This window comes from Molossus molossus, unplaced genomic scaffold, assembly GCF_014108415.1.
Source record: "Molossus molossus isolate mMolMol1 unplaced genomic scaffold, mMolMol1.p scaffold_m16_p_20, whole genome shotgun sequence".
NCBI lineage: Eukaryota > Metazoa > Chordata > Mammalia > Chiroptera > Molossidae > Molossus > Molossus molossus.
In genome coordinates, this window is record NW_023425356.1 from 49,776,451 (window position 1) to 49,804,014 (window position 27,564).

Genomic DNA, 27,564 nt, shown 5'->3' on the forward strand with positions numbered 1-27,564 from the left:
ACTTACCACCGTCTCCACTGGGCCACGAGCTCCCTGGAGGCAGGGCCTGTGAGTTATTCATCACTCACTTAAACTCCCACCACAGTTTTGGGCACTCAGGTTTTGAATACATGTTTGAGGAGCGAAGGGATGTACAAAGTTTAAACCAAATTAAATTTACACTTTTGGTCAGTCCAACTTGAAGCTCATGGTGCGCACACATATTTTTGGACATTTGCTGACATCAACTTGTAAAACTTCTAAGCAAATTTCCAGGCAGATAAAGGCACATGGAATTTAGACTTCAAAGAGGAGTTTTGCTTTCCTTAAATCCCTCTAGCATATTTCAGCCCAGATCCTGCAATCTCTGACAACCAGGAGCCTTACAGGCTGTCACAGTGGATGAACCACTTGCTAGGATCCTGCTGGATTTTCAGCTCACCAACCAGAAAATCTGGTATCAGTCAGCAGGCTGGGCCCCTGGCCCCCTGGCTTTGAGCCTCCTGACTGGCAAAACTGTTTTAATACAAACCCAAATCAGCCTCAGATACTCAGGAAAACGGTTTCAAGTCATTATGGTTCATTTCTGCTAACAAGGTAAACAGTAAAGGATTCCTTAAACTATGTTGTATTGCACCTAATTACTGGATTTGATTTCGGAAAATAAGATATTCAGGTTCATAATCCATTACTTGCAAATTAAAAGGTTTTGGGGTGTGTTTTTTTAACCAATTTGACAGCAAAACCTGACTTGGCATGAAAGCATTTATATCTTAATCTATCTGGTGTGACTATTCATTTGCTTCACTACAGAAAAATAACGTTTGAGTACAGGGGGCTGCCTCTGACCCCACAGAAATATCGGGTCATAGATGATATGTGCAACACATTGTTTTTTCTAAACTCCAAAAAATTCTGACCTTCAAGGCACAACTGGGCCCAAGGGGTTTAGAAAAGCGTCTATATCCTATGCTAACACTCACGCAGTTCTATTATCTTTGGGGCTATAAAACTTTCGTAATGCATGGGCTTTGAAATACTCGGCAAAAGTCAAGTCACGAAAACACATCAGCACGACTTGAGCATTTGGAAGTAATATCATCAAACACTGTCGGAGTTTCCCTTCGCATCAGATTTGGAGCGTCCATGCGCCGTACTATTGCCCTTGCAGTGAGCGTGTACCTCCATGGGCTGGAGATGCTTCAGGCCCCGAGGAAAGTTTCATAGGCAAACCCTTGCACATCACACCCAGCCTTAATCCGCACACTGCAGCCTTGGAATAATTTGTCACGGCTTCCAATGTTCCAAAGTGTTTCATTGCTTTCATTTGATAACTTTTCATTATTTTCTTATACTTTACGTGTCTTCTCCCAAAAGTTGCAAGGAGCAGAACCTACCTGCTGGGAGGGAGCAAGGTGTCTGCTCTTGACAGGACACAAACCCAGTACCAGCTGCAAACTGCACTGTGTCTATTATATCCAATCCCCCCAATCACCCTGTGGACTCCATGCAAACTCGGGCTCCATGTGTCCAAGGCCATGTGGCTACTGACAGATCACAATTTGAATGGAGGCACGTCTAGCTCCCAAGTCTGCTTCTTCCAAAACAACACGGGCAAATAACCGGCCCATGTTCCAAGCTCAACTTGTGCATAGTTGGAAGGAAGACTTTCAGGCTGCTTCATCCACAGCGGAAATGAGAGTGGAATCATTTTACCAAGGACATGACTACGTTAGCAATTTGATGGTATCTTTACACGTCCATAAAATTAAGATAGAGTGTCTGGTTTTAAAAGATTCAACTGTAAAGCAATATAAAATTGCCATCATTGCAAATTTGTTTTTGTCTTATTATTTAAAAAAGCAAATACAAATCACTGGAATCGGGAAGGCTTAACAATAAACAGACTAGCTGAGTGATATCCACCCACCTTTCAGGAGCGTCACCGACATTCATTAGAAATAGCATCATACAAAGGCTAACACCATATTCCCACATAGCTCAAAAGGACAGAGGTGGAGATTATTAATGATTTTAATTATTTTAAGGCCCATGAAAATTAGAGAAATACCAAAGCACCCACCATGTTAAGGGTTTATTCCTACAGCATTTTAGAGTTTACTAGTTCATACCTTTCGATCACAGCAAGCTATTAGCAGTGAAGGGATGAACCCTCTTAAGAGGATTTTTATTTCAGTGACAGGGTGTTATGGACAAGACAATCTAAGTTTAAAAAAAAAAATTAGTAGCAAGCGCTAGTTGGGTTAATCAGTTAAAGACGAACGTGCCCATGGGAAGCCAAATGGAAAAGCGGCACTGAAGCTTACAGAACTTAGCTCGTACAATTTGCCTTGAAGGCGGAAGGTTGGTTCCCTGAAATAGCAAAGAATTACATGCTTTAGTTCAGAAAAAAAGTTTTTCAAATAAAGTCTGTTATTACCTCTTCTCCTTTCAAAACAATGAAAAAAAAAAAAAAAAAAAACCTAGAGCAGAGGTTTGGTTTCAATTTGGTCAATAATTGTACCTCTGAATTAAAAACAAAAAAAGCTACTATAAAGTCATCATTGTTTTGACTTGAAAAGAAATAACAATGCAAATATTCATTATCACATAAAACATAAAAGAAACAGCAAACGGTGTCGGGGTTAATGCAATCTCTGTAGAGCGCTATTAGTCAGAGACAGAGGGTCAGCCCAAAACGCAAAAGCTCAGGAGAGCAGATCTTCTGAGGAGTTAACGTCTTTAGTAATCAACAGGAATTTGGTGTGGCAGCGATGAAATGCAACAACCGCCTTCTCTATGAGCTGTCCCTTCACTGTTACCAAGCTGTGCAAATGTGTGAACTAGTCAGCAGCACCCCAAAGCTCATGCAACTACTCACCATACTTTAACCTTGAACTGACTCACAGATTTGATGTTAAACCAAATTTACTGGTAATGTAAGCAAGCAAAGTAGGACACAAGGGGTCAAATTTGAAAAGCAGAGCAAATAGCAGAAAAGTTATTCAAAATAAATCAATAGGGTTAACTGCATAATATAGCAAAATTTAAAAAAGAAATACAATTCGCTCAAAAAAATTTTTACAGCCAAAACAAAACAAAGCCAAAAGCTGCGTTTCCAAGAAAATGTGCGCGTGATTAATTTGCATTAAAAAAAATAGTCAATCAAGCGATCTAGTTCAAAGTCTTTCATACTCGCATGCACTGGTTCTTTGAAGCAATTCCTACCTGATTTCCAATTGTGTTTTTCTTGTGAACTTGACTGCTCCTCTGCTGCGCACTGAGAAAAGCAAAGGAGAGCAGCAATGAAGAACTTGCAAGACTGTCTTCTGAACAAGTAACAGACACTAAAATAGACACAGGCTTTAGAACGGTATCAACCAACAACAGAGGCAGAGCTAATATCAAAAATCCAGGTCCGTTTAATTCTGGAAGCAAAACCAACTCAGTGGAACTCTTCATCCCAATTAACAGTCATAAACCAAAAACCCAACACCACCAAAGGAAGCGAAGCTGCGTCGCCTCATCAATAACAATGCGAGTCTCCGGGGCGTCCTGCAGGTGTGCAGAAGAGTGGTGCTGAAAGTGAACAGTTAACAGTTACGACGTATGTGCATTGTTCTGAGTGCTTCACAGAGATTCGTGATTTCGATTCATTTGAACCCTGTGAAGCAGCTACTACTATTCTTTTTGTTTTACAGATGGAGAGACTGGATCACAGAGTAGCTCAATGAATGTCCCAAAATTACTCAGCTTAAAAATGGGGCACCAATTAGTTTGCCTCCAGATCCCAAACTCTTTGTCCAATCCCATTGCTATGAACTCCACTATGTTCTGACAACTGCCACAGGGCAATGCCAGCTTAGACCTATCTCCCCAACTCTAGACCCATGGATGTTTCTGACGACTCAACATCTCCACTTGATGTCTAATAGGCATCTCAAACTTAATATGCTACAACTGAACTCCTCCCACAGTGTTCCCCTTCTTAACTTTGTATGTCCATATGCTTACGCCCAAATCCTTGATTCCGCTTTCTCTCGCACTCCATACCTGACCATCAGCAAATGCTCTTGATGCTACTCCTTAAAATATGTTTAAAACTCAGCATCTTTCCACTGCTACCACCTTGGTCCATGCCTCTGTGATTTCTGCCTTCACTCTGGCCATCACTCACTCACTCTCTGTTCTCTGCTTCCACACCTGTCCCCCTAACATCTGCTCCCAACACAGAAACCAGAGTGGTCCTTTGAAAAAGGGGATCCTGTCACGGTTCTGCTCAAAACTCTCTACTGCCATGCAACACCACGCCCCAAGGTCGAAGTCAACGTCCTCCAATAGTCCACCAGGCCCTGCTCAACCCTCCCCACCTCTGCTTCTTCGACTCACCTCCTCCCACTCTGCACCTCATTCACTGGAGAGGCCCAGCCACACGGGTCTCCTTTCTCCTTTTTCTTTTTGAACCCACCCAGCACACTCCCACCTCAAAGCCTTTATGCTGGTGGCTCCCTCTGCCTAGAACACACTTCACCAGATATGAGCATAGCTCTCGACATCATCTCCTTCAAGTTTTTATTCAAGTTTATCTTTTCAGCGAGACCTACTGTGACCGCTGTGTTCAAAATCGCATCCCTCCCTTCTCCAGGACTGTCGTCGCCTTTACACTGTTTTCTCTACGGCATTTTTCACCTTCTAACATCCTATATAGGTGACTGAGTTGTGTGTGTTTATTGTCTGTCCCCCTCCATTAGAATATGAGCTTCTGTGAGCAGGGGTTTTGTCTCTTCGACCACTGCTCTGTCCCCAGTGCCTAGAATCCTCTGACTGGCCGGCACACATGGTAGTGCAACAAGCATCTGTCGAATAAAAAGCCCAGGGAGGTCGACACCATCACAACATGACGCACGGGGGTTAAGAGCCAGAGACGAGCCGGCGATGACCCCAGAGCCCTGTGTGACTCTCAAACGAGCGAAGGCTTTCTTTCGGTGACTCCCTGAGTAAACATCTATCGATAGAAGAAAATGCAACTCAGTTTGGTTATTCTGGGGAGCCCAGCAGCACTGAGCCCTCCAACTGGCGGTTTCCTAGTTTATCAAAGCCTCTTTGGAGATCGATGAAATAGCTTAAAATAGAGGAAAAGGGTCACGTCGTGAGCGAAAGGCTTGAAGTGATGGGATATTACAGCTCAGCAGCGCGTCAGAGGTCAGCACCACACCCAGAACGGTCGCTCCAAAGCCAACTTTCCTAAGTTCCCATGACGCCCCTGAGCCACCTCCCTCCGCTCGGACGTGAAGCCCGTGTCCTGTGCTCACACGAGGCTGGCCAGGGGGCGCGGTGAGAGGCCGCAGGGTATTTGATGCTCAGGGTATGTTGTGTGTGTTTTTGCCTTTCAATGTGTTCGTGTTAGACTTTGAGCTATCTTCTTTCCTCATTTTTTTTTGTTACTTTTTGAGTTTTTAGTTAAATGCCTATGTCCCTCAGTCCCTATGAAGACCTTCTCTCTCTGTTTCTCTAAACAACCCGAATCTACATTATTGGGGCTCGTGGTAAGGCTGTGAACGAGGTCGAGCGTGTGTCTGTCTGGGGTGGGGAGTGTGATGCCCCCACACTGCCCTCCGGCTGCCCACCAGGCCCCGGGCACGGAGCGTGTCCACGCCCCGCTGTGGGGGGCCCAGCACCTTCCCCTGTTCTGTCTCACCGCTCCTCCGGGAAGAAATGGGAAGCCACGACCATGATGTGGTCACGCCTTCTTCCTGGGGACGGTCACCTCTTCCAAGTACCATCATCGTGTTTAGGAGTGTTTGTTTGTTATCCTTAAGGAAAAATGTTTTAAAATAAATCACTGACTCGTGGTGATAACTTCAAAGGATGACAGACCCAAACCATTGGGGACCCTTGAATTCACAGGTTCCCTAAAATCACGTAAGAGAAAGGGAGCTGAAGGCACAGGAAAAGGCACAGAGATTCTCGAGGACTCCTGTGCGACCTGAGGCAGAGTCGACCTAAGTGCATCTCAGCTTCTCACCTGTGCGTGTGTGTGCATGTGTACCTGTGTGTGCGTGTGTGTGTTAAACGAAGAGACAGAGACAAGAGGTCAGACACCTGCCGAGCTGCTTCTTTGGCTCCTTTTAGGCCCGAGATGCTTTGAGACGCATTCCCTCAGGAGCGTGAGCCACACCAGGCAGAGGCACTTCTGCTGGAGAGTCTCTGTGTACTAACTAGTGCACACGTAGGGTCTCTGTGTACTAACTAGTGCACACGTAGGGTCTCTGTGTACTAACTAGTGCACACGTAGGGTCTCTGTGTACTAACTAGTGCACACGTAGGGTCTGCCACGTGTAAGAACACAAACGTTAGTGTAGAACAAACACTGAATGACCTTTACTTTCCACCTAAAGAATATTCTTTGTGCATCACCTGGCCCCATCAATCCAAAGATGCTGTTAATGACGTATTTAGGTACTTGAAGTGACTCCACACGTAACATCATAAAAAACAGGCTGCCTCGTTGGAAAACATCCTTCATCATCATCCTTATGAATGCCAGGATACCCGAGCTGAAAGCCCAGTTCAAAAACACTCACTGAAACGTGTGTTCATGGGAAGCCAAGTGAGGATTTGCAGACGAATGTGAGAGCCTTTGGCCACAATCCTGGCCCTAGGTCCTGAACTGGTCATCTGTGCGACAGTGTGAAGCAGACCTCTGCATGAGGTTCGCACTGAACTAAGTCAAAACGGGGAGGGCCCCAGCGAGGTGAGGGCCCCAGCTCTCTGCAAGGCACCCTGTGGAAGATACAAACAGGACTGAGGGGGGGTGGCTGCAATCAGAAGGCCACAACGTGTCTAGTGTGGGGAGAAGGCCACAATGTAGCTAGTGTGGGGAGTGAGATACATACACAGAGGACAAGTAGCAGAGGGAGAATCAGCTGTACAAGACTAAATAGGTGAGGATGTGATACAGAGCCGCCCCCCCGAAGTGCTTCTGGGTCAAAGGTGAGCTGTAATTACCCCGTTGCTTCCCATTGTGTGCGAGTGTTTGCTGTAAGCGTGTGCATTCCTACTGCAACCGAGTCACCGGGGAAGGGGAAGGCTTTTCCCGAACACAGAAACCCATGAAGCCAAATTAGGTTCTCAGTGGAATGCTCTGAGACATAATGGTTTTGAAAGTATATAACAAGGGGTTAAATTCTTGTAAAAATAAGAGCACATTGGAAGACAGTCAAAGAGGAATAAATGCATGTTACCACGTCGCTCAGGTTTTTTTGTTTTGTTTTTTGCATATTTGTGTTCACGATACAGGAGTCGAATCACAGGAGAGGGAGCCAAGGAGCGTGTGGCCATTTCCAAACCCTGTGCGTGGAGACGGCGCTGCATGTTCAGAGGCAAACGAAAGGGGATCATTCTCGTCTGATGTGATCTGAGACTTTCACGGAAAACTTGGAGGAAGGTGACATTTGAATAGAGGAAGACAACCGAGTGCATTCCACGAGAATGGTGGAACATCAGCAGGGCCAGGAGGTCGAAAAACGAGGCATGTGGGAAAGTTGTGGAAAGTAAAACAGTTACAGCAAAATACACCATCATAGACTCGGGTCTGTCACTGACCTGAAAAGCCATCCAGTTCAAGGACTGTGAGGGCCAATTATGGAGAGCTGGGCTGTTCCAGTAGAGGAGGAAAAAGTATTCAACATTTCTGAGCTGGCACATGGCACGATCAAAGCTGTGTTATGTAGAAATTGCCTCCCTGACTCTGAAGCAGGGAAGACAGAAGCCTAGACCCCTCCTTCTGGCTGTTGAAGTCTTGTCCAGCCTTCAGAGTCCAATCAGGGACTATTTCTGGATTATGCCTTCTTAGAAAACTCCAGTTACCTCTCCTTCCCATGGGTTCTCAAAGATCTTGATCAGTACCTGTATTACATTAAAAGGACTGCGCCGGACAGGCCTCTAACTCCCCTCCGACAACGTCTGTTCCTCCATGGCCGATGGCACGTTGCATGAATCTCGGTGTCTCTACCTCCCTCGCCACTGACATGACCTAGCACAGTGTTGGTAGAAGGGGTAAGCACAAGACAGTTTCAACAGAGCCTTTAAGACCATACTGATGAGGTCAAACTTTGGTCTGACAGTAACAGGGAATCCCAGAAGGAATGATAAAGAACATGACGAGACTTATAGCAACCCAAGAATAATTTTAGGGCTCCATCGACCTGCAGGTCACTCTGTGAAAGATATTATAAATGACAGGATTGGACAAATCCAGAGACTACAATAGAGGCAGAATCAAGTAGACTTGGTAAAGATGGAGGGAAACAAAGCGGAGAATACAGAGTAATGAACGACACTCAGGTTTCTGGTTTGAGCAACGGGAAGTTACCGCCCACAGAGGGGGACAATGGAGGAAGTGCAGATTTGAGATCCGATGATGAATTTAACTTAGGAATATCAGCTGAGGCTTCCCGAAGATAGACAAGTAGAAGTGCGCAGAATGTGGCTGAAGATGCTGCCCAGTCCAGCAAGTTCTGGAACGGAGACCTAGATTTATAGTCCTCAGATCAAGTCGGTAACTGACACCCCTGCAGTGGGTCACACCAGCCAGCGATTGTGCAGAGGACAGAGAAGAGAAGAGGGTCTATGAAAAGCACTGATTAAAACCAGCTCTGCCCTGGCCAGGGTTGCTCAGTTGTTAGAACGTCGGCCAGTGCACAGAAGGGTTGCAGGTTCAGTTTCTAGTCAAGGGCACGTACCTGGGTTGCAGGTTCAGTCCCCGGCTCTACTCAGGGTATGTTTGATTGGCAACCAAAGCAAAGGGATCTACAGTCTCCCAACAGGATGTGGCTCATGGGGTCACATGCAGAACGCAGAAATGTCCACTGGATGAACCGCTAGTCCTGGCCAAAAGCAGTCTCAGCACAGTGGTGCAGGAGAAACAAGACTGCAGGGGCTGGGAAATGAGAGAGGACCGAGGACGTTAAGTCAGCCCCACGAGGCCTGGAATGAAGCGAGGACATGGGGTCCCTCGGGGACCCGGGCTCCACAGCGTGTCAGCACACAGGGCAGGCTCTCCCTCCACCGTTCTGCTCGGTTTGTGGAGGCGACTTCGGATTCAGAGAAACTTCAGCAGTAACCATGATGGAGAAAATACTAGCCAAATGGCAACAGACCAACCAAGGCAGGGAGGGAAAGGCCCATCCGTCGTAGGTTAGTGAAAGAGGATTTAAAGAGTTGACCATTTATTCCTGAGCCCAGAGTTACCCCTTTGGCTTGCCTAGAAGTCACCGCAGTAGCCAACCACCAAGCCGTTAGCGTCTCTGTATTCTGCAAGCGTGTTGTCCAGTGCAGTCTGATAGTCCGATGAAAACTTGAATTAATTAACACTTCATTTCACGTCCTCGGTTTTCAGTAGCCACAGTCGGCCACTCAGCAGTCACATGTAGCTTGTGGCTACTGTACTGGATGGAAAATATTTCCATCGTCTCAAAAGTTCATCGCACAGCAACACCCTGGAGTCAAGTTCTTTGGGAATGTCCTTTTATTGCCCCCAAGAACATCATAAACATGTACACAGGGTCCCTAGAGGGCGGCTTATCACAGGCAGGCCTGGCTCCTCCCACCGAATTAAAGCCAAAGGGAGGAGGAAGCTAGTTCCCCTGCAGGATCCTTAGTGACGTCTCGGGCTCAGTATTTCGCAGGACAACCCCCTAGACCTGGGGGCCCTATGGAGGAGGACGACTCATCTCCTAAGATGCGCTGTAAGGAATCTTAGCGTGAGGTTCAAAATGAGTTTTGAGGATGGAAGAGAACAGTCAGTCGGGGTTTGGAACACGGGAGCGTCAGCTTCCGGGAGGAGGTGCCCGGGGGGAGCCCTCGTGAGCTGCTCAGCCCTGTGTCTACCCGGGGGAAGCCCAGCAGCCACCGAGCACTGAATCCCTGCCTGTGCACACGAGTCCAAAGAAGGAGCTTGTCCCCTTCGAAGGCCTATTTTTCGATTCCACAAGAGAGAAAATGCTCAGCTGTGAGAACAGAGACTGGACACTGTTAGAACAGACTCTGAGTACACACGGCGGGAACACACGCGGAGACTGGGAAGGATGGCTCTGGAATCTGGTGGCAAATGGCAACGGGCCTTCCAGGGGACGAGGAAAGAGATACCGGGGCTGTCACAGCCCACAGGGTGTTCATGGTGCTCAGAGACCAGCACTGGAGTCCGCCCACGGTGTGGAGTCGCCCACGGTGCCATGTCCACCGTGAGAAAACAGGTGCTGAGACCTGCTCCACAGGCGGAAAACCAGCCCTCAGTCTGACGCTGGTGTCACGGAAACAGTCGTCCGCCAGTTGCTCTCTGGAGCCCACGATGCCCGCAAGCGCCCGACTGCAGGCATCTCCGGGGCAGAGAGGAAAGATGCCCTCCACGGACAACGGGGGAGAGCCCGCGAGTTCAGAGAGTCCCCCAGGGCGCGGGGCTCGCACGCTGGTCTCTGCAAGGAGCAGGGACACGCGGGCGGGGGGAGGGGGGAGTGGACGAAAGACTCGAGTGGCCCTTGTTCTCTTCCACGGCAAAAAGTAGTGACATTGCGTTAGAAAAAAAAAAATAGACTGTTGGGTTAGACATATATTTTTTTAACAAATTGAAATCCTGAAGTTTTGAGGAAAGTTGACCTTTTCTTCGGGAAGACGGGATTTTCGGGCTCAGAAACGTTACAGTTGAAAGATGAAGCCGTCAGAGATCGGGAAACTCCGGAGCAAGCCCACAGCAGCGCTCACTCGGACCCGTGACACATGGCACGTATTCCATGGTCCACGCTGCACAACGGGCTGGGGCGGGGGAAGGGCCACGCTGTCGGCACGGCAGAGTAACGGCCGCAGCAGACGGGAGGTTTCGAGGTGCTCCGATCGCTACTCTGAGAATTCACTTTGTTTTCCTTTAAAGATTTTTTTCAGAACAAAAAGCCGTCCCAGTCGAAAACAATCCACGTGTAAAACACTACGCACATCGCTATTCTAGGAACGCGGGAGCTGGTCCCTCTTTTGACAACTCTCTGAAAACCTCATGAACAAATTTTGATTTTCCTCGATTCAAGACCTTAATTTTCTATCTCTGGAACTTAAAAATACTTACATGCTTGTCTTCCAGTACGGCTCCACTTCCTTCCGTGATGGAAACGGCATTCCTGCCAACTTTAAAGTGTATAACTGCAACCATACTTTTTACATGTTTTAAAGCACACAAAAAAATATCACAGCCCCTCAGAGTAATTATGAAAGGAACATTTCTTGGTCTCCGTGATCCTCCCACGCCGCTCTGAAACGCACTGCCACCCAGACACGGATGGGAAGAACGTCTGCCTGAGTCGTGGGCAAACCTCCACGCTGGGAGATGACACGGGGTCTGTCACCTGTCCCCGTGGCCACATACTCCAAACAGTGTCCCCTTCATAACAGAGGGAATGGTGCGTCTCGGAAGCAGATTCCTCTCTGTGCGTGAGTGTGCGTCTGTGTGAGCATGTATCTCTGTGTATCTGTGTGTGTCTGTGTGAGTGTGTGTGTCTGTGTGAGTGTGTGTGTGTGTGTGCCTGTGTGCCTGTGTGTGAGTGTGTGTGTGTGTGCCTGTGTGTGCCTGTGTGTGAGTGTGAGTGTGTACGTATGGCACTTTCTCACTTTTACAGACTAGACCACAGTCCTCAAAAGCATTTCCACAGCACTTCATTAATTTGATCTCCCGACAATCCTGAAAGGTATACGATCAGGGGTTATTTATTATTCCACTCGATAGAGCAGTAAATTGAGCTACAGAAAGGCCAAGCGACTTGGCAACACCCAAAGCTCATCAGGCAAAGTCTGGCAACCGCCGACTCCCGACGGCTGCAGGGGGAAGTCCAGGTGTGAGTTGCGCCTCAGCGTGAAGTGTGCAAAGCGGCTGGACTCCGGAAGCTTCTGAACAAGGCTCCTTTTTTCTCCCCCAGCACCCTAACGGCTCCCACTACCCCGGCTGGAGGAAGGGCCGCCTGGGCTAGAGACTGCGTGCCCACGGGCGCTGCGTTTGAGTTTACATTTGCAGAATTACACGCCTTTGCAAATCTCCTCAGTTAGCGCCACAGCCCTGCAGCTCCTGGGGCAGAAAACCTGGAATTTACTGGGCACAGTCAACCCCGGATCATTTTCCTTTACAAAGAAATAAAAGGGTCATCAAGGAAAAAAGTGTTTCAAGCAGAGTCCGGGGTGAACCTGAACTTGGAGTGCTGGCTACAGAACGTGTTCCAACTTGAATTTCCCCAAACGGATGCTGCCTTGCCCTCCTTGCTCTCCCTGGCTGGGCCCGCGGCGGGCGGCCGGCCGTGCTCCGTTCACCGCGGTGAGGTTTACATCCACCTCTGACCGGCGTTTGTCATCAGTGAAAATCACCGTTCAAGGCAGCCTGGTCTTTCCAACGACTCAAGGGTTTGTTTTTCTTTTACATTCCTCGAGGAAGCAAGGGGGGGAAATGGAGAATGTGCCAACTTAAAATGTTACATGTGTTTCTCTGTATTTTTCAATTATTAGGCAAACTCCTAAAAGACGACATTTCTTCTTTCTTTTTTTCTTGTATTTTTTTTTCCCCCCGAGACTAGAGCTTGCCACAGGCCCCATGGTCGTCACAGACCCTGCTGGAAACCAGGCAGAGGTTCTCAGATCCCCCTCCCAGGACTGGGGCGAGGAGGCATCTCAGGGCCTAGGGGCCTCCCAGGGGTGATCTGCCGGAGGCAATGAGCCGCGCACACGGCGGAGCCGTGGGGGCCGAAGAGGGGGAGCAGGTCTGTGTGGAATGGTCGTGGAGCAAACGCCTCTCTAGAAGTTGGAGTGGACAGTGTGGCAGAAAGACAACTGACCAGAGGAACACACTGCGCACTGTGTTCTGACAACGCCACACACAGGTCACAGAGAGAACAGCGGAGGGACACCATCCACCGCAGGACAGGAGCAGTTGCGCTCGGCTGGTCCGGCCGCTCGACTGCAGCCAAGTTCCCCCGGAGCCAGCGTGCGGCTGGGTCGCCGGCCCTTCCTCCCCAAACGTGCCCATCAGTTCCTGGGGCCAGCGCCTGCTTCTGGTCGCGTGATCTACCTTCTGTGCCTTTTGAGTCAGACTGGAATGAACTGGTTTTACACGTTGTCGTGTTTGGCTTTTCATGTGCCCCTGTTCTTGAACACATGGTTCAGGCACACAGGCCCCTTTATTTTTTTATGTGAAAGAGACTATATTTTATATATGTGAAGTTGGAACCATTTACATGCCAGGACCGAATTTTAGAATCAAAACTCCTTCAGAGAAAACAAAAACTGGTTCCACTCTAGGGCAGGAAAAAGGGGTGAGCTCCGGGTCCTGAAAATGCCACACAGTGAATAACCAGCCCTGAAAACTACGCATAATGTCTACACAGTAATATCTGTGCGTGTAGTGACAGACTATTAGAACACAACAAGCCCTAGCCAGGTAGCTCAGTTGGTCAGAGCGCTGTCTTGATATGTCAAGGTTATGGGTTCAATTCCTGGTCAGGGCACATACGAGAGTAAACCAATGAATGCATAAATGAGTGGAACAACAAATCGATCTCTCTCTCTCTCTCTCTCTCAAAATCAATACATTATTTAAAGAATATAACAAAATACGTGCATGATAAAATAGTAAAATCTATATACGTATTATAGAAAAGAGAATGTTCAACCCCCAAAATTATATCTCAGTTCACAAAGGACAGTTTAAAATTTTTTTTAAATGGCCCTTCCCAGTCAGTGTGGCTCAGTGATTGAGCGTTGACCTTTGCACCAAAAGGGCATGCAGGAGGCGGCCGATCGGTGGTTCTCTCTCATATCAATGTTTCTATTTCTTTCTCCCGCTCCCTTCCTCTCTCTCTTAAGAAAAAAAAAAAATCAATAAAAATATTTTTTAAAAAGATAGGCCTCGCCCTGGCCGGTTTGGCTCAGCGGTTAGAGCGTCAGCCTGCGGTCCTGAGAGACCCGGGTTCGGTTCCCGCTAAGGGCATGTACCTCGGTTGCAGTTTGTCCCCGGCCCTGGTCGGTCGTGCGGGTGGCAGCCACTCGATGTGTCCCTTTCACGTCGATGTTTCTCTCTCTCTCTCTGTTCCTCTCTCTCCCTCCCGCTCTACCTGAACAAAAAACAAAAAAATGTCCTCGGGTAAGGATTAAAAAAAAAAAAAAAAAAGATCGGCCTCTATATTCTAACGTGGGATGTTAAAATACCTGTATCCTGTGAATCATACTTGCTATTTCAAATGTATGTGAGAAATTGTCCCTAAACATATTTTCAGTGTGCATCCGTCACTGCTCATCTCTGAGAGTCCAAGTACAAACTGCAGGAGGTCATCCAAAAACAGTGAGTGTACACGTGACTTCACGTGCTGGCCAACCAACCAAGGAGCCAACGGCGTGACGGGAGCGCGTGGCCCCACGGCCATGAGGCTCACACCTCCAAACCGGTCGGCTCAAGGTTAACCTTGACCCAGAACAACGAGGCTGTAGGGGACATTCCCAGCGTATGCTAGACAGGCCCGCGGGCGGAATGCGCGCGCGGCGAGTCGTTCACCTACTTTGCAAAGCCGATGAAATCTTCGTGGTTGGTGTTGATGTAGGAGACTTGGATGTCGATCAGCAGCAGCACCTGTGAGCCGAACAGAAACACCTGGATGAGACCCACCTTACAGAGTCTCAAACACGGACGTCAGCCACTGCCTGAAAATGACCGTCGTCGGACTTTTCAGGGGTGCTTCCGATGAGAATGAAAAGGTGCAGTCATCCCTTTTTTATGAGACTCATAATTTTTACTCTAAATTTAGGAATTTAAAACCGACATGAAAAGTCTGACTCCCGCAAGAAGACAACTGCATTGCAGTTGCTAGGCATGCAGTCTTGGCCAACTTAACACGGGGCCGGAATTAGTCTCTTCCTCTAAAATGGAGGCACAATGTTCAAAAGAAGGACACGCGTGTAACGAAGGACACGTGGCAAGGCGGCCAGTGAGGGCTGCTCGCGTGTCCTGCCCCCACAGACGCCACACATTGGCCAGGAAACAGCAGCAGTATCCTCTCGAGCTTTCTCTCTCTTCCAGCTCATTACGCCCCCTCTAGGCGAGCAGAAGCATCTCGCTGACCAACGCAAAAAGCCAATATACGAATAAATGAAAGCCTTCTCGAGATCAGTGAGCTTCGTCATCAAAGCCAGACTTCCGTCAGTTCTCTGCTAAAAGAGCACCTCATCCGAGGGTCCCCCGCCCACACTGTCTGCATCAGCTCTCTTCCTACCCTCTGGCCGGCGACCCTATTTTCCTTCATAGCACTAACCACCAGCGGACACGGGAAGGTTTTACAGATCGATTTCCTGGGCCCCGTTGGCTGTCGCCACGCTATGTCCCAAGGCCCAGACCAGCATGCGAATCCAACCAAGACTTCTCAAGGAATGAACTGGGTCCATGTCCCAGTGAGCATGAAGATGGACTCATCGCAGATACTTAAAGAAACTGTGAGTCCGGGGCTGGGGAGGTCCCCCTGGAAAAACCATTCTGCAGTGGAGACCAGCGGTCTTGGAGGGAACAAGGAGAGAGTGACGTGAGCAGACCCTCGAGGGAAGAGCGCTCCATTCCGGAGTTCTTTAAAACTGGGTGCGTCTCCCCGATTCCTCTCTGTCTCCTGGCCGTACCCCGTCTTCCTAGGGCGCGGGGACTGGCTGACGGGGGAAGCGTGGAGGAACCGCTGCCTGGCCACCTCCGGAGCGCTGCGCTTCGACTGTGTCGCATGAACTCTTCGTGACCACGAATGCTCACGTGGTCCCTCCGAAGGTGACCTTGAAGAGAACCGCCACACTGGTGCTGACAGGTGTTAGCGCCATCTGCAGGCTGCTCCCCTGCAGGAACTTCCTCGAGGAAGATTTCTTCTGTGATCCTCACCCCACAACCGCACCCAACACGAGGTTGGGTCATGTTATGCCTCTCATTAGCCCATATGCCCTATTTTACATACGCGCACCCTACCCTGCCTATTTGTGGTGTTTACCATCAACGTAGTGAACACTTGTCTATTCTGTTTGCTGCGTCTGCTTCCCTGAAGGACCGTCAGCATCACGGAGGCAGGGATGACATCTGTCTCGTTCACCACTTGATCCCCAGGACCCAACACAAGATACGCAGTGGGTGTCCCATGAATACTGGGGGCTGTGAGTGTGGCAACCATCTCCCAGCTCTGGACCACAGCTTGTTTCCAAGGGCACAGTTTATTCCCACATAATCAGTACGTGGGCCGTTGTTTCTCACGCACCACCCGATGCTGTGGGCTCCGAGGCTCTGTTTTGGTGGGGAATCTCAATCCATCCTCTCTCCAGATCTTGCTGTGAGTCCCAACGGGACCTTCCAAAATGAATAGACAGATCACCCCAAACCCATCCTCCCCATCCTCACTCTCAAACACAAGTCAAGGCTATGAGGCCAGTAATATCACAGCCGTATGAAAAAGTCCTATCATCAGACACAGCTGTGTTTCTTCTCTTCTTCTTGTAATCCTCACCAGAGGATATTTTTCCATTTACCTTCAGAAAGACTGGGAGGGAGTGAGGGAGGGAGAGGAAGAGAAAGAGAGAAACATCAAAGTGAGAGAGACACATCGATCGGTTGTCTCCCACACAACCCTGATCAGGGCCAGGGACCGAACCTGCAACCAAGGTACGTGCCCTTGACCGGAATCGAACCCAAGACTCTGCAGTCCAAGGGCTGTTGTTCTAACTGCTGAGCCAAACCAGCCAGGGCTGTTTCTTCTCTCAATGAAGAAAGCTACAGAGGTAGGAAGAGTGGTTTTCGCTGGATTATGTGTGGTGGTGCCTCGATCCTCCCTGTCACAAAGCCAGAGTCCACTCAGCGCTAGAGTCCCGGGCCCACGTGGCCAGGAGTGGATCCGAATAAACCGTCACACTGAAGCGCGAGTCCACTGTGACCCACAGAAAGAGCGAAATGTCGACAGGCTCTCCACCCTGCCAAGGGCTGTCAGGAACGTTCTGGAAGCTCGCGCACATGAACTTGGACTGCGGTGTAGGAAAAAAAACACCACGTCTGTTCTCATTCATATTCCTGGAAACTGGGCGTCTGTGCTCATCCTAGGAAGAGAGCCAGGGCACATATGGGGATGAGGAGAAAGAGTCCATTTCTTTCCCGTTGTGTCACTTTCCCGGCCTTTCTCTGCCTTGCCGGCCCCCGGCCCTTGAATGTGGAGCTGAGCGGCAGCAAAGCTGCCCCCAGGAGCAGTCATCGCCCGCGAGGTCGGCCACCTCAAGGCGGGTCTCCTGCTAGGGGGCACCTGAGGTCATCGTGGGCCCCCGCTGACGCGCAGAAGACCCTTGTTTTAGGGAAGAACAGAATATGGGTTTCCATATTTGTAATTCTGAGGAATTTTTCCTCCCACAAAGCTTCCAGAGCAGAAGTTCGTAGCAATTCCATTGTTTTATAAAACAGCCTGGCCGGTGGGACTCGGTGGATTGAGCATCGTCCCAGGGACTGAGACATCCCGGTTCGATTCTTGAGCAGGGCACGTGCCTGGGCTGCGGGCTGGATCCCCAGGACGAGGTGTGCAGGAGGCAGCCTGTCGATGTTTCTCTCTCACATCAATGTTCCTCTCTCTCTCCCTCTTCCCCTCTAAAAAATCAGTAAAAACATATTTTTAAAAAATACTGCAGCCCTGGCCGGTTTGGCTCAACGGTTAGAGCATCCGCCTGCGGTCCGGAGAGACCCGGGTTCGGTTCCCGCTAAGGGCACGTACCTCGGTTGCAGTTTGTCCCCGGCCCTGGTTGGTCGTGCGGGTGGCAGCCACTCAATGTGTCCCTTTCACATCGATGTTTCTCTCTCTCTCTCTTCCTCTCTCTCCCTCTCGCTCTATCTGTGCAAAAAATGGAAAAATGTCCTCGGATGAGGATTAAAAACAAAAAAGAAAAAAGAAAAAATACTGCAAGGTCCCCACAAAACAGTCCCGAGGACACTGGTCGCGGGACCCACGGCTTCCGAAGCAGCCCGTGGCCCGAGGCCGCACAGAGAGCAGAACTCAGGTGTGAGCGCTGTGCCAACGGACCCAAATCGGGCGTGTGTCCGCTCGGCCACACAGGCCGTGCTAGAGCTGCAACCCCAGCTCCCGCAGCCACCCGGGGCGGTCACCTAGGAGGAGACACCTGCCGTCTCGTCTGCCCCTTGGGGTCGGTGGCCAGCACACCGGAGTTGCACGTGGAAGGTAGGCTGCCACCGTGTGCACAGCCCTGTGGGAGAAGCACCTGCAAAGAGCAGCCAGCTGCGGCCACAGCCGGTGACTGCGTCTCGTCCTCACGAAATGCCTGCGAGCTGCCTACCACTGGAGCCCCCGTGGAGATGAGGAACCGAGGTGCGAAGGCGCCGACTGACGTGTTTGTTGACACAGACTGTAAGCGGGAGAGCGGGATTCGAACTCAGACCTTTGGAACCCGGAGCCCACAGTCCTAAGCATGACTCTATGAACATGTACTATAGCAATGATGCTACTTTGCCCTTCACATTGCCTTCCCAGAACAGCTAAGTAGGATATGTGGTCGTTGAAACTTTCTAGAAGAGAGACCCTAAGGTACAAAGTGACCTTATTTACTCAAGGTCAGAAGTACAGCGGAGGCTGAAATTGCGTTTTCTTGGCCAGGCAGCCGCCCTGACAGGAGAGGGGGCATCAGGCCTCAGGCTGCACTCCTGGGCGCGGGCAGGATTCGCCCCTCGGGCCCGGCACGGCTCGGGCTACCCCTGCCCAGGCACCAGGCTGCCGGCCCCGTGCCCGGCTCTCCAGGCCTGTGGAAGTGGGAAGACCAAGAAGAACGGTTCACTCACTTTCAAAGCACAGTGATACAAAGGGTGCAGTGCATCCTCCGCTCAGGCAGATGCTGGGCTCCAGCCCGGCCCTCCGCTGTGTCCCTCACCCCACCCACGCTCTCGCCTCACCCCCGCGTGCACCCTTGGCTCAGCGGGCGTCTCCCCCTGCGGTCTCTCCCTCTCTCTCTTCCATTCTGCCTTCCCCCCTTCCCCGGCTCTCTCTCCTCCTTTCCAGCTCGCCTGCGAGACACAAAACCTTAGAGTCCAGCGTCCAGAGGACTTCGGGGATCGCACAGACCGACCTCTGCTGTGGGACAGGAGAAGCAGCCCCGGAAGTGATCTGACCAGGACAAACTGACTTTGTGGAGGACACACGCCCGAGTGCAGGGTCCCCTCCCTGCCGTGACACCTGCAGCTGTGTCCCGGGATCCCCGTGATAAGGTTTTGTAAGTGACTACAGAAAATCCACCCGCGTTTGCGAAGGCTTCACCTTCGCGGAGCCTCCTCCTTTCCCAGGGCGTTATCTTCGCTGGAAAAGAATCTCTTGGATTCAGCCGGCTGGGATTGGAAGACGACTTCAAGGTCGCTCCTTGCAGACCATGTACTTTTACCAAAGAGCCGGGCACGCTGGAAGGGGCCCTTCGGAAAAGCTTTAGTTTTGCACTGAAAGGCCCCCCTGGGTCAGCTGAAGAACCGCCTTGCCCGCTGCCCTCGGACAAAGGAAATCAGAGCACTGAGCGTTTTGCATAACATTTCAGGAATTTATGACGATCCTGGCCCCCATCTGCGGGCCCATTAAAAGTTGGAAAAAAAAAAAAAAGTCTTAAAGAAAACATGTGCTCCGTTTCTGGATTAGTGGTTTTGCAAGTGGGCTGTGTACATGCTAGGGGTACACTGAGCAAAAACAATGCACCTCCTCTTACTGCACCTTCAACTGCGTCCTTCCGGTCTTCACGCGTGTTTATATTCTTAACATACACAAGATGTGAGTCGAGCAGCACATGTATGAAACCCACAAGGAAGTGAAGATAAACGTTGGTGGCTGTGTCCTCTGCTATTTTTTCCCACTGGGGAGGGCCGACCGGTGGAGACCAGCGCACCTCCTTGGGGACCCCGCCCCTCCCCGCGAGGCCCCGCCCTCCAGCGCCGGCCCCCTCACCTGGTCCTTGGTCTTCCCTTCGCGCTCCCGGATGTGGTTCGCCACGATCCTCTCGGTCTCCTCGCACAGGCGGGGGAAGGTGGCCAGCTGTGGGGCAGGACAGAGCCGAGCGTGAACACCCACCCGTGAGGCCTCGCAGAAAGGAGGCCGAGACGCGCGTGCGATGGGACAGAGATGCCATCTCGGTCCTGGCAGCGGGAGGGGCTGCTCTAAAGGCCGCGGAGTGAGGGACGGGACCTGGGGCACAGACGCGACACCACCGAGCGCTGGCGCCCCATGAAGGACGAGGGTGAAGCAGGCAGGAACGAGCAGGAAAAGAGGAGGGACTGACCGCTGCTCGCCAGGGCTCGGGCAGAGTGCTGAGCGCCTCATGAAATACCTCATTCAAAAATGACGGCAATCAGAAAAGATAAATACTATCATTTAAGCCCATTTTGCAGAGAGGAAAGCAAAGCCCAGAGAGGTTAAGTAACTCGCCCAAGACCAAACAGCTCAAAATCGGTGGGTCCAGGATTCTCACCCAGATCCCCGGACTCCAGAGCCCAGGGTCTGGTCTATCCCTCTTTGATGTCGACCCACCACAGAGATCATTTATTTTTCATTCTCCCTCAATAGGTGAGTGTGTGTGTACTTATTTTTTTGGCAAAACTGCAGAAATAATGCATGTCGACCACGTATCCCATCTAAATTATGCAGGTGATTGTCCAGAGTCTAGTTTGCAAACGTGAGTGAATGAATGATAGTTGTTTTCAATGTGAGGAAGGAAAAGCATGGGGTGTGATGACGATGTGTGAAGAGCCCTGACCTAGAAGGGGACTCAGGGAAGTTGTGTGAGGACAGCTGCGGGACCTGGAGCTTGGCAGGCTCAGGAACGTGTGTGGAGGCAGCGGGGACACGGCAGTGAGTGGGGAAGCCACTGGGGACAGAGACGTGACACGAGTTGTGAAGAAGCCGGAAGTCAATGCAGACAGCTGGGAGGATGGTCTTCAGGCAAAGCCAGGAGGGTAAACAGGTCGGGCAGAACGTCAAGTCTAAATGTCATTTTGAATTGCTGGCTCTCCAACGGGATGCTCCAGTCCCAGTTCTTCACAGTACACAGGGGAACATCCTACTGACACTCTAATGACTCCTGATTAGAGTGTCTGCCACCCACTTGGTTAGCTCCGTGTGCTCAGCCCTTGACTTCGTTCTAAAAGGTACTTGACTCTGACCGCGAATTCATCCCCTCACCTCTTTTCCGCCTCTTACTTAAGGTGCTATCAGTTTCCTCAACGTACATCATTCCCGTTGTTAACCTCTTCGCTCTGGGTGCCGAGTGAGAAGCCTACAGTTGTAAGAGCGTGTTTACAAAGTCATCAAAATGCTAACCACGTGTGCCACCAAAACACTGATCCAGTAGACACCACCTTCAGACCTTCATTCTCCTGTTCAGTATTTAAGTGTGCTGGTAAGTCGATGTACATAGCATCAAGGAATGAAGACTTCACCATTGGCTATGACCGGGTTGTATTTCTAAACTTATTTCCCATCAGTCCGTCACTGACCAGATGTTCGCTGGGCCCCTGCTACAGGCCGACTGTACGCGTGGTTTCTGCCAGAGCACCTGATGCTAGAACCCTGCGTCTCCTTGTCAGGTTGACGATACGTTTCAAATGTAATGCGAACTATATATATATTTTTTTTCTTTCTTTTAAAGAAAAGCAAGAAACACACAAAGAACTAAAGGGCCAAACCAGCTCTGAGAAGGCCTCAGAGGGTTTTCATGCCTAAGTTATGACAACGAGATTTCTAGACCAAGCTGGGCACCTATCAGGCGGTAAATTACATCGAAATAATTTATTATTCAAATTACATGGGATACTCTTAAATAATAAGGAAGAGACGATCAAAAACACAATATATATGACTTTAGGCATCAAAACCTGAAATCTAGAATTCTCAGGAAACATTTTAATGGTACACATTTTGAAAGAAAGCAGCACCATAATTTCTAAAAATATATATAAAAACATGTTTTAATAAAATCCAATGTTTTAAGTGTTATTTAGGGCAATGTTTAATTATTTTGGTGGGACCTCAATATAAAATTTTAACGTGAAGCATGAACAACGTTTTCCCTAGAGGAAAAGAAAAATCACTTGAAAGACATTTCTTTCCAATAAAACAAAAATTACACACTTATTAAATGTATTAACCATTGATTAATCAGATCATGAGAGCCATGTTATCGGGTTTCTCTTGGAACAAGCAGGAGACCAGGCAAAATTTCCATACCTTCAAGAGAACTAGTTCAGTGCCTTAAGGAAAGACTTGGGTCATTATGTAACCATCTGTTCATAGTTCCACAGCACACATCACTGCGAAAATAAACTAAAACCAGAACAAAACGTTTTTTATGCACATGACTTGAGTTGATTGGCTTGGCTGACCCGCAGATATGGGCTCTGTTTTGATCAAAAAGCTATAAACCTTCCAATGTTAACCACTCACTACAAACTGAGCAGCAATAATGATTTTACTGCTCCTAAAAGCATATAATAATTTTATTCCATTTCTGTGAATTAAAACCTGCCCCCCAATCCCTAATAATCCTTCGGTTGTATATAACATAATGTTGCATTTATTTAGGAGATGAAAAAAGGTCCTTACCTGGGCACAACACATTTGTTATAAAAAAAAAAAAATTTTTTTTTAAGGGAAAACAGAAGCATTTACAAAGAGAATCAAAGATGAGAAGTAATTCTAGTATAAAGAGGTGGAGAAATTGCACATAAGTAAATGGGGAAATACTGTATCGAGCGTTCTGTATTTTAGGAGTGGCACGTGGGAAGTCTAGAAGACCCACGTTGATAGAACGGAAAAGGAAGCCAGGTCCCGTTCTGGTGGCCTTGGGTAAAGTGAGCAAAGAGATAAAATACTGCTAGCCCTCCTTCTCCAGGGGGAGGCAACCCTGATCTCTAAGGCTCAAACACGTTGGACGATTGCGGGGAGAATTGAGGTACGAAAGGGGAGCACACGGGTGGTATGTCGGTAGGTGCCCCGCCACAGAGCTCACTACCACTTCTTTAAGCAGAGAAATGAAAACTCATGCTTTCAAAAAACCAACAAGGTCAATCTTGGGTGAAGTAAAGCTACAAAGGCAGTCAGAAGAGACGTAACCTTGCTAATAAGTCAGAAATCACCCAAACGGGAGGTTGGGGTGGAGACGATGCTACAGCAAAAGAACACCTGCAGATAATCATCAGTTTTGCATCTCTTTCAAAGTTTCTCTCTCTGGTAGACATGTTAATGAGCGCTTAAAAAGACAAATCCAAACAGAAAGTAAGCCCTGGCTAGTGTGGCTTAGTGGTTAAGCATCGGCTCATGCACCGACAGGTCTTGGGTTCGATTCCCAGTCAAGGGCACATCTCTGGGTTGCAGGTTTAATTCTTGGCCCTGGTCATGGTGTGTGCAGGAGGCAACCAATCATTGTGTCTCTCTCACACTCCCTTCTCTCTCTTCCCCTCCTTTCCCTCCACTCTCTAAAAATCAGTGGAAAAAATCTCTCTCCTCGGGTGAGGATTAACAGCAACAAACACAGTAAGAGGAGAAGCAGAGGCCAAGGTAAATTATAAATTAAAAATTAATTAGAAAGATCATAACTCCTTTAATGATTTGTGAGATTAAACAATGAGACTGCTGGAATATTATTCAGCCATAGAAAAGAAGAAAATCTTGCCATTTTCAACAACAAGGATGGACCTTGAGGACATGTTAAGTGAAATAAGTCAGACAGAGAAAGACAAATATATGACCTTATTTATACATGGAATCTATAAGTAAAAACAAACAAACAAAAACCAACCTCATCAATAAGAAAACAGATAGGTGTTTATCAGAGGCAGCAAGGGTTGGGTTCGGCAAATGGGTGAAGGGGGTCAAAGGTACAATCTTCCAGTTACAAAATAAATAATTCCTGGGGATGTAATATACACCATGATGACTATAGTTAATACTGTATGGTACATATAAAAGTTGCTAAGAGAGTAGATCCTAAGATTTCTCATCTTAAGAAAAAATATTCTTATAACTGTGCAATGATGAATTTTAACGAGACCTATTGTGGTGATCATTTCGTGATGTATACAAATATTTATGTTACGCATCTCAAACGAATGCCATGCTATCTATCAACCACATCTCAATTTTTAAAAAGGACTTAAAAACAGGCACCACCACCAACAAAAAGGTGACACTCCCATCCCCTGAAAGCCAAATCCCAGGCTTGAATTCCTTATAACAGCCCATAAAAAGTTTGCACTTTAATAATCAGCCTGAGTACCCAGCCCCGGACACGAGGCCTCGCCTGTCCATGGAGCACTACCGCAGTCCGTGCGACGGGGTGGCTACTGGGGGAGGTGACAAGCCCATCTGTTTGTAGAGAAAACCACAGAAGATCAGTCCGGACTCAGAGAAAACCCTGCCCGAGCAGAGCTGTACGGCTCGTCTCCTTCAGCCTCCACTCTCTCGTGGGAAGTCAGCCCGGGGCGGCTTCGGTGCCGGCCGAGTCAACGAGACGTGACTCGTGTATTCTTTCGAGTATTCACTGAGTAGTTGGAAACATGGCTATTTAAGGGGCTGGGAAGAGAGTGATGAGCTTAGGAAACCAAGTCACTACTCTGGTGGAGTTCACAGTCTCAAGTCTCTGCATTGTTCACCACCACCACCACCAAAACGACAAGGGACATAGATTGCATAACTCAAGGGGTCACGTGTGCCACAAAGAAAAACAAAGTTTGGTAAGCAGATGAAGACTGATGTGTGTGTGCACATACAGCTATAAACAGAAGAGTCAGAGAAAGGTTGTGATTGGGTGGCATCTGGGCAGAGACCCGAAAGAAGCAATGGTGTGACCTGTGCAGATATCTCAAGGCAGAGCATTTCCCACACTGGGAATGAGAAGTGCAAAGGCCCTGCGGTCACGTCCCCTGACTTGTTCCAGAAACAAGAAACCCAACGTAGCTGGAGTGGATGGGGGGGGGGGGGGAGAGAGAGTGGAAGTTCACAGATGGAGAGAGGTAAGGTCACAGAGGCCTTGAGAGCCCTGGCCAGGTCCTCAGTCATCGTTCAGGTACTGTGCTCGGGCCAGACATTTACTCACCTAACGTGCTGCAAAATCCAGTGTCTTTTCTCACAGCCTTTTTTAGTGAAAACTCTTTCTCTGTATTTCTGACAGCCAACTGAGGTACCTTTTATATTTCCTTGCAAAGCTTTGTTTGTTTGTTTGTTTGTTTTTCTAAGCAGGGGGAGAAAATCCACTAATTGGTATGATGGAGACCCAAGAATGTGGTTTCCCAAGAGGCCGATCAATGGCAGACTTGCCGAACTGCGGCTGGAAAGACAAGATGTTCTCCTTAGCGTTTCCTGAGAAGATCCTGGGCACCCTGCGATGATGCTCCGGAGGAGGAGGCGCCCAGAAGAGGCCCACGTGGAGATGTCCCTGGAGCGGAGCCAGACAGCTCCAACGCTCGGATGCTCCTGCCTCGTCCTCCCCGAGGAACAGGGAGCAGCAGCCCAGAGAAAGCGTGTGCCCTTCCCCGGGGCCCAAGCCGAGCTCTGTGCTGTGCCATCTGAACATGCACCAACCCCATGTTCTCCACTGACGTTGGTTTACATGGTTTGAGACAAGGAAATGAAATTTTCTACACATACGGCATTTAACACGAGGATCTGAAAAGGACAATGCTATCGTTTTAAATATGTCCAGTCACAACACAGCTAAAGCCCATATTCTTCAGACTGTCCGGGCCAGTCTAGGTTCAGGCTTATTATTCCGGGGAAAGTATTAATAGCCTCCCTTTCGATTTCAGAACTGCCGTGCGTTGGATGATACATGATATGGTCACTTTATCTATGACTCATGTTCAAAGGGGGGCGTTCAAGCAATAAAGCCCTGGCATACTCAACTTTATAGCATGGTTTTGCTTTGCAAAAGATTGTAATTAACTCAGTTTTGAAGTAAAAGCTCTTAAAGGTAGGTATAATAAGGCCAAGGAACAAGAACACAGTAATGAGGACTAAGATAAGAATAGGTATTTGAAAGAAAACCTGTCCAAATTTTCATTTTAAAAAGAATGATGAAAATATATATTTTTTAATCCTCACCTGAGGACATTTTTCTATTTTTTATTCAGATAGAGAGGGAGGGAGGGAGGGAGGGAGAGAAACATCGATGTGAAAGGGACACATCGAGTGGCTGCCACCCGCACGACCAACCAGGGCCGGGGACAAACTGCAACCGAAGTACATGCCTTAGCGGGAACCGAACCTGGGTCTCTCTGGACTGCAGGCTGACGCTCTAACCGCTGAGCCAAACCGGCCAGGGTGATGAAAATATTCTCTAAAAACCAAGTACAGCCCTGGCCAGGTTTGCTCAGTGGTGAGAGTGTCCGCCCAAGGCCCGAAGAGTCTCGCGTTTGGTTCCCAGTCAAGGGCACAGATCTGAGTTGCAGGCTGGATCCCTGGCCCCAGTCAGTGTCATGCGGGACGCAGCCAAATGATGTGTCTCTCTCACCTCAATGTTTCTCTCTCTCTCTCTCCCCCTCACTCCCTTCCACTCTCTCTAAAAATCAATGGAAAAAATCCTCAGGTGAAGATTAACAACAACAAAATCAAGCACAGATTTCTTTAGCATCAGGTTCTCTTCTGAACGCCTAAACTCTTCATAAGTCTTCGTAGAAGGCCCCTTCTGTAGGGTTAGTCATTGTGTTGGGTGCCAGGGATAAGATGATACAATCACAGCTCTTTGTAAAAATGCGCTTCTAAAGAAAAAAATAACTCACAGACACAGACAACAGCGGTGATTTCCAGAGGAAAAGCGGGGGATGGGGGAGGTAGAAGGGGGCAAAGCCCGGTAAATGGTGATGGAAGGAGACTTGACTTGGGGTGGTGAACGCACAAGACAATATACAGGTGCTGTATTATAGAATTGTACACCTGAAACCATTATTAACCAAGTCACCCCAACACACTCAATGACAAATGTTAAAATAAATAAATAAATAAAAGGCACTCATAATCGGCAAGAAGAGGCAGTCACCGAAACAAATAAATGATGCCCAAGTCGTAAACGCTGCGATGAGGTGAACACCAGGCGCCGTGGGGGCCGAGGCTCCAGTGACCCCGGGACCGGCACACGCCCTGCAGGGAGACTTCTGGGGGGAAGACGATGGTGGAGCTGGTCGTAAAGCCTGGGAGCAGATGGCAGGTGGGGGGGGGGCGGGGACAGGAGACGTCTGAACGAGGAGGACCGCGTGTGCTCACGCTAAGGGAGCAAACGTCTCGGAGACGATCCCTCCAGATGCTGGAGGTAGCAGCCAGTGACCACGGGGCGGCTGGAGAAGAACTCGGAGGCCGGAGGGCGAAGCCACCTCCGCGAATGGGTGGAAGTCTGTCAAGACCGAAGGAGCCAGCGAGTGACCGTGACCACGGGCAGAACAGACATCTGTGCTTGGCGGCTCCTCCGACAGCGGGCGGAGGCGGCCTGAGGGCGGCCAACCGGTGGAAGGATCAGCGAGGAGGCCCGGGACTAGTTTCGTTTCCA

The 27,564-nt window shown here is 49.1% G+C and overlaps 1 protein-coding gene across 4 annotated transcripts in view; it reads right to left on the minus strand.

Moving 5' to 3' along the window:
• Positions 1-27,564, minus strand: part of DNM3 (dynamin 3) — a 384,567-nt gene that overhangs the window by 220,732 nt on the left and 136,271 nt on the right. For 2 of the 4 annotated variants that reach the window (XM_036272291.1, XM_036272292.1), the window contains exons 11-14: positions 19,983-20,069; positions 14,559-14,629; positions 3,208-3,259; positions 2,323-2,352 (exon numbers count right to left, since the gene is read on the minus strand). In XM_036272291.1, the coding sequence (XP_036128184.1) occupies positions 2,323-2,352; positions 3,208-3,259; positions 14,559-14,629; positions 19,983-20,069 (240 nt within the window). The remainder of the gene's footprint in view (positions 1-2,322; positions 2,353-3,207; positions 3,260-14,558; positions 14,630-19,982; positions 20,070-27,564) is intronic. The other 2 variants (XM_036272290.1, XM_036272289.1) reach the window with 1 other exon arrangement.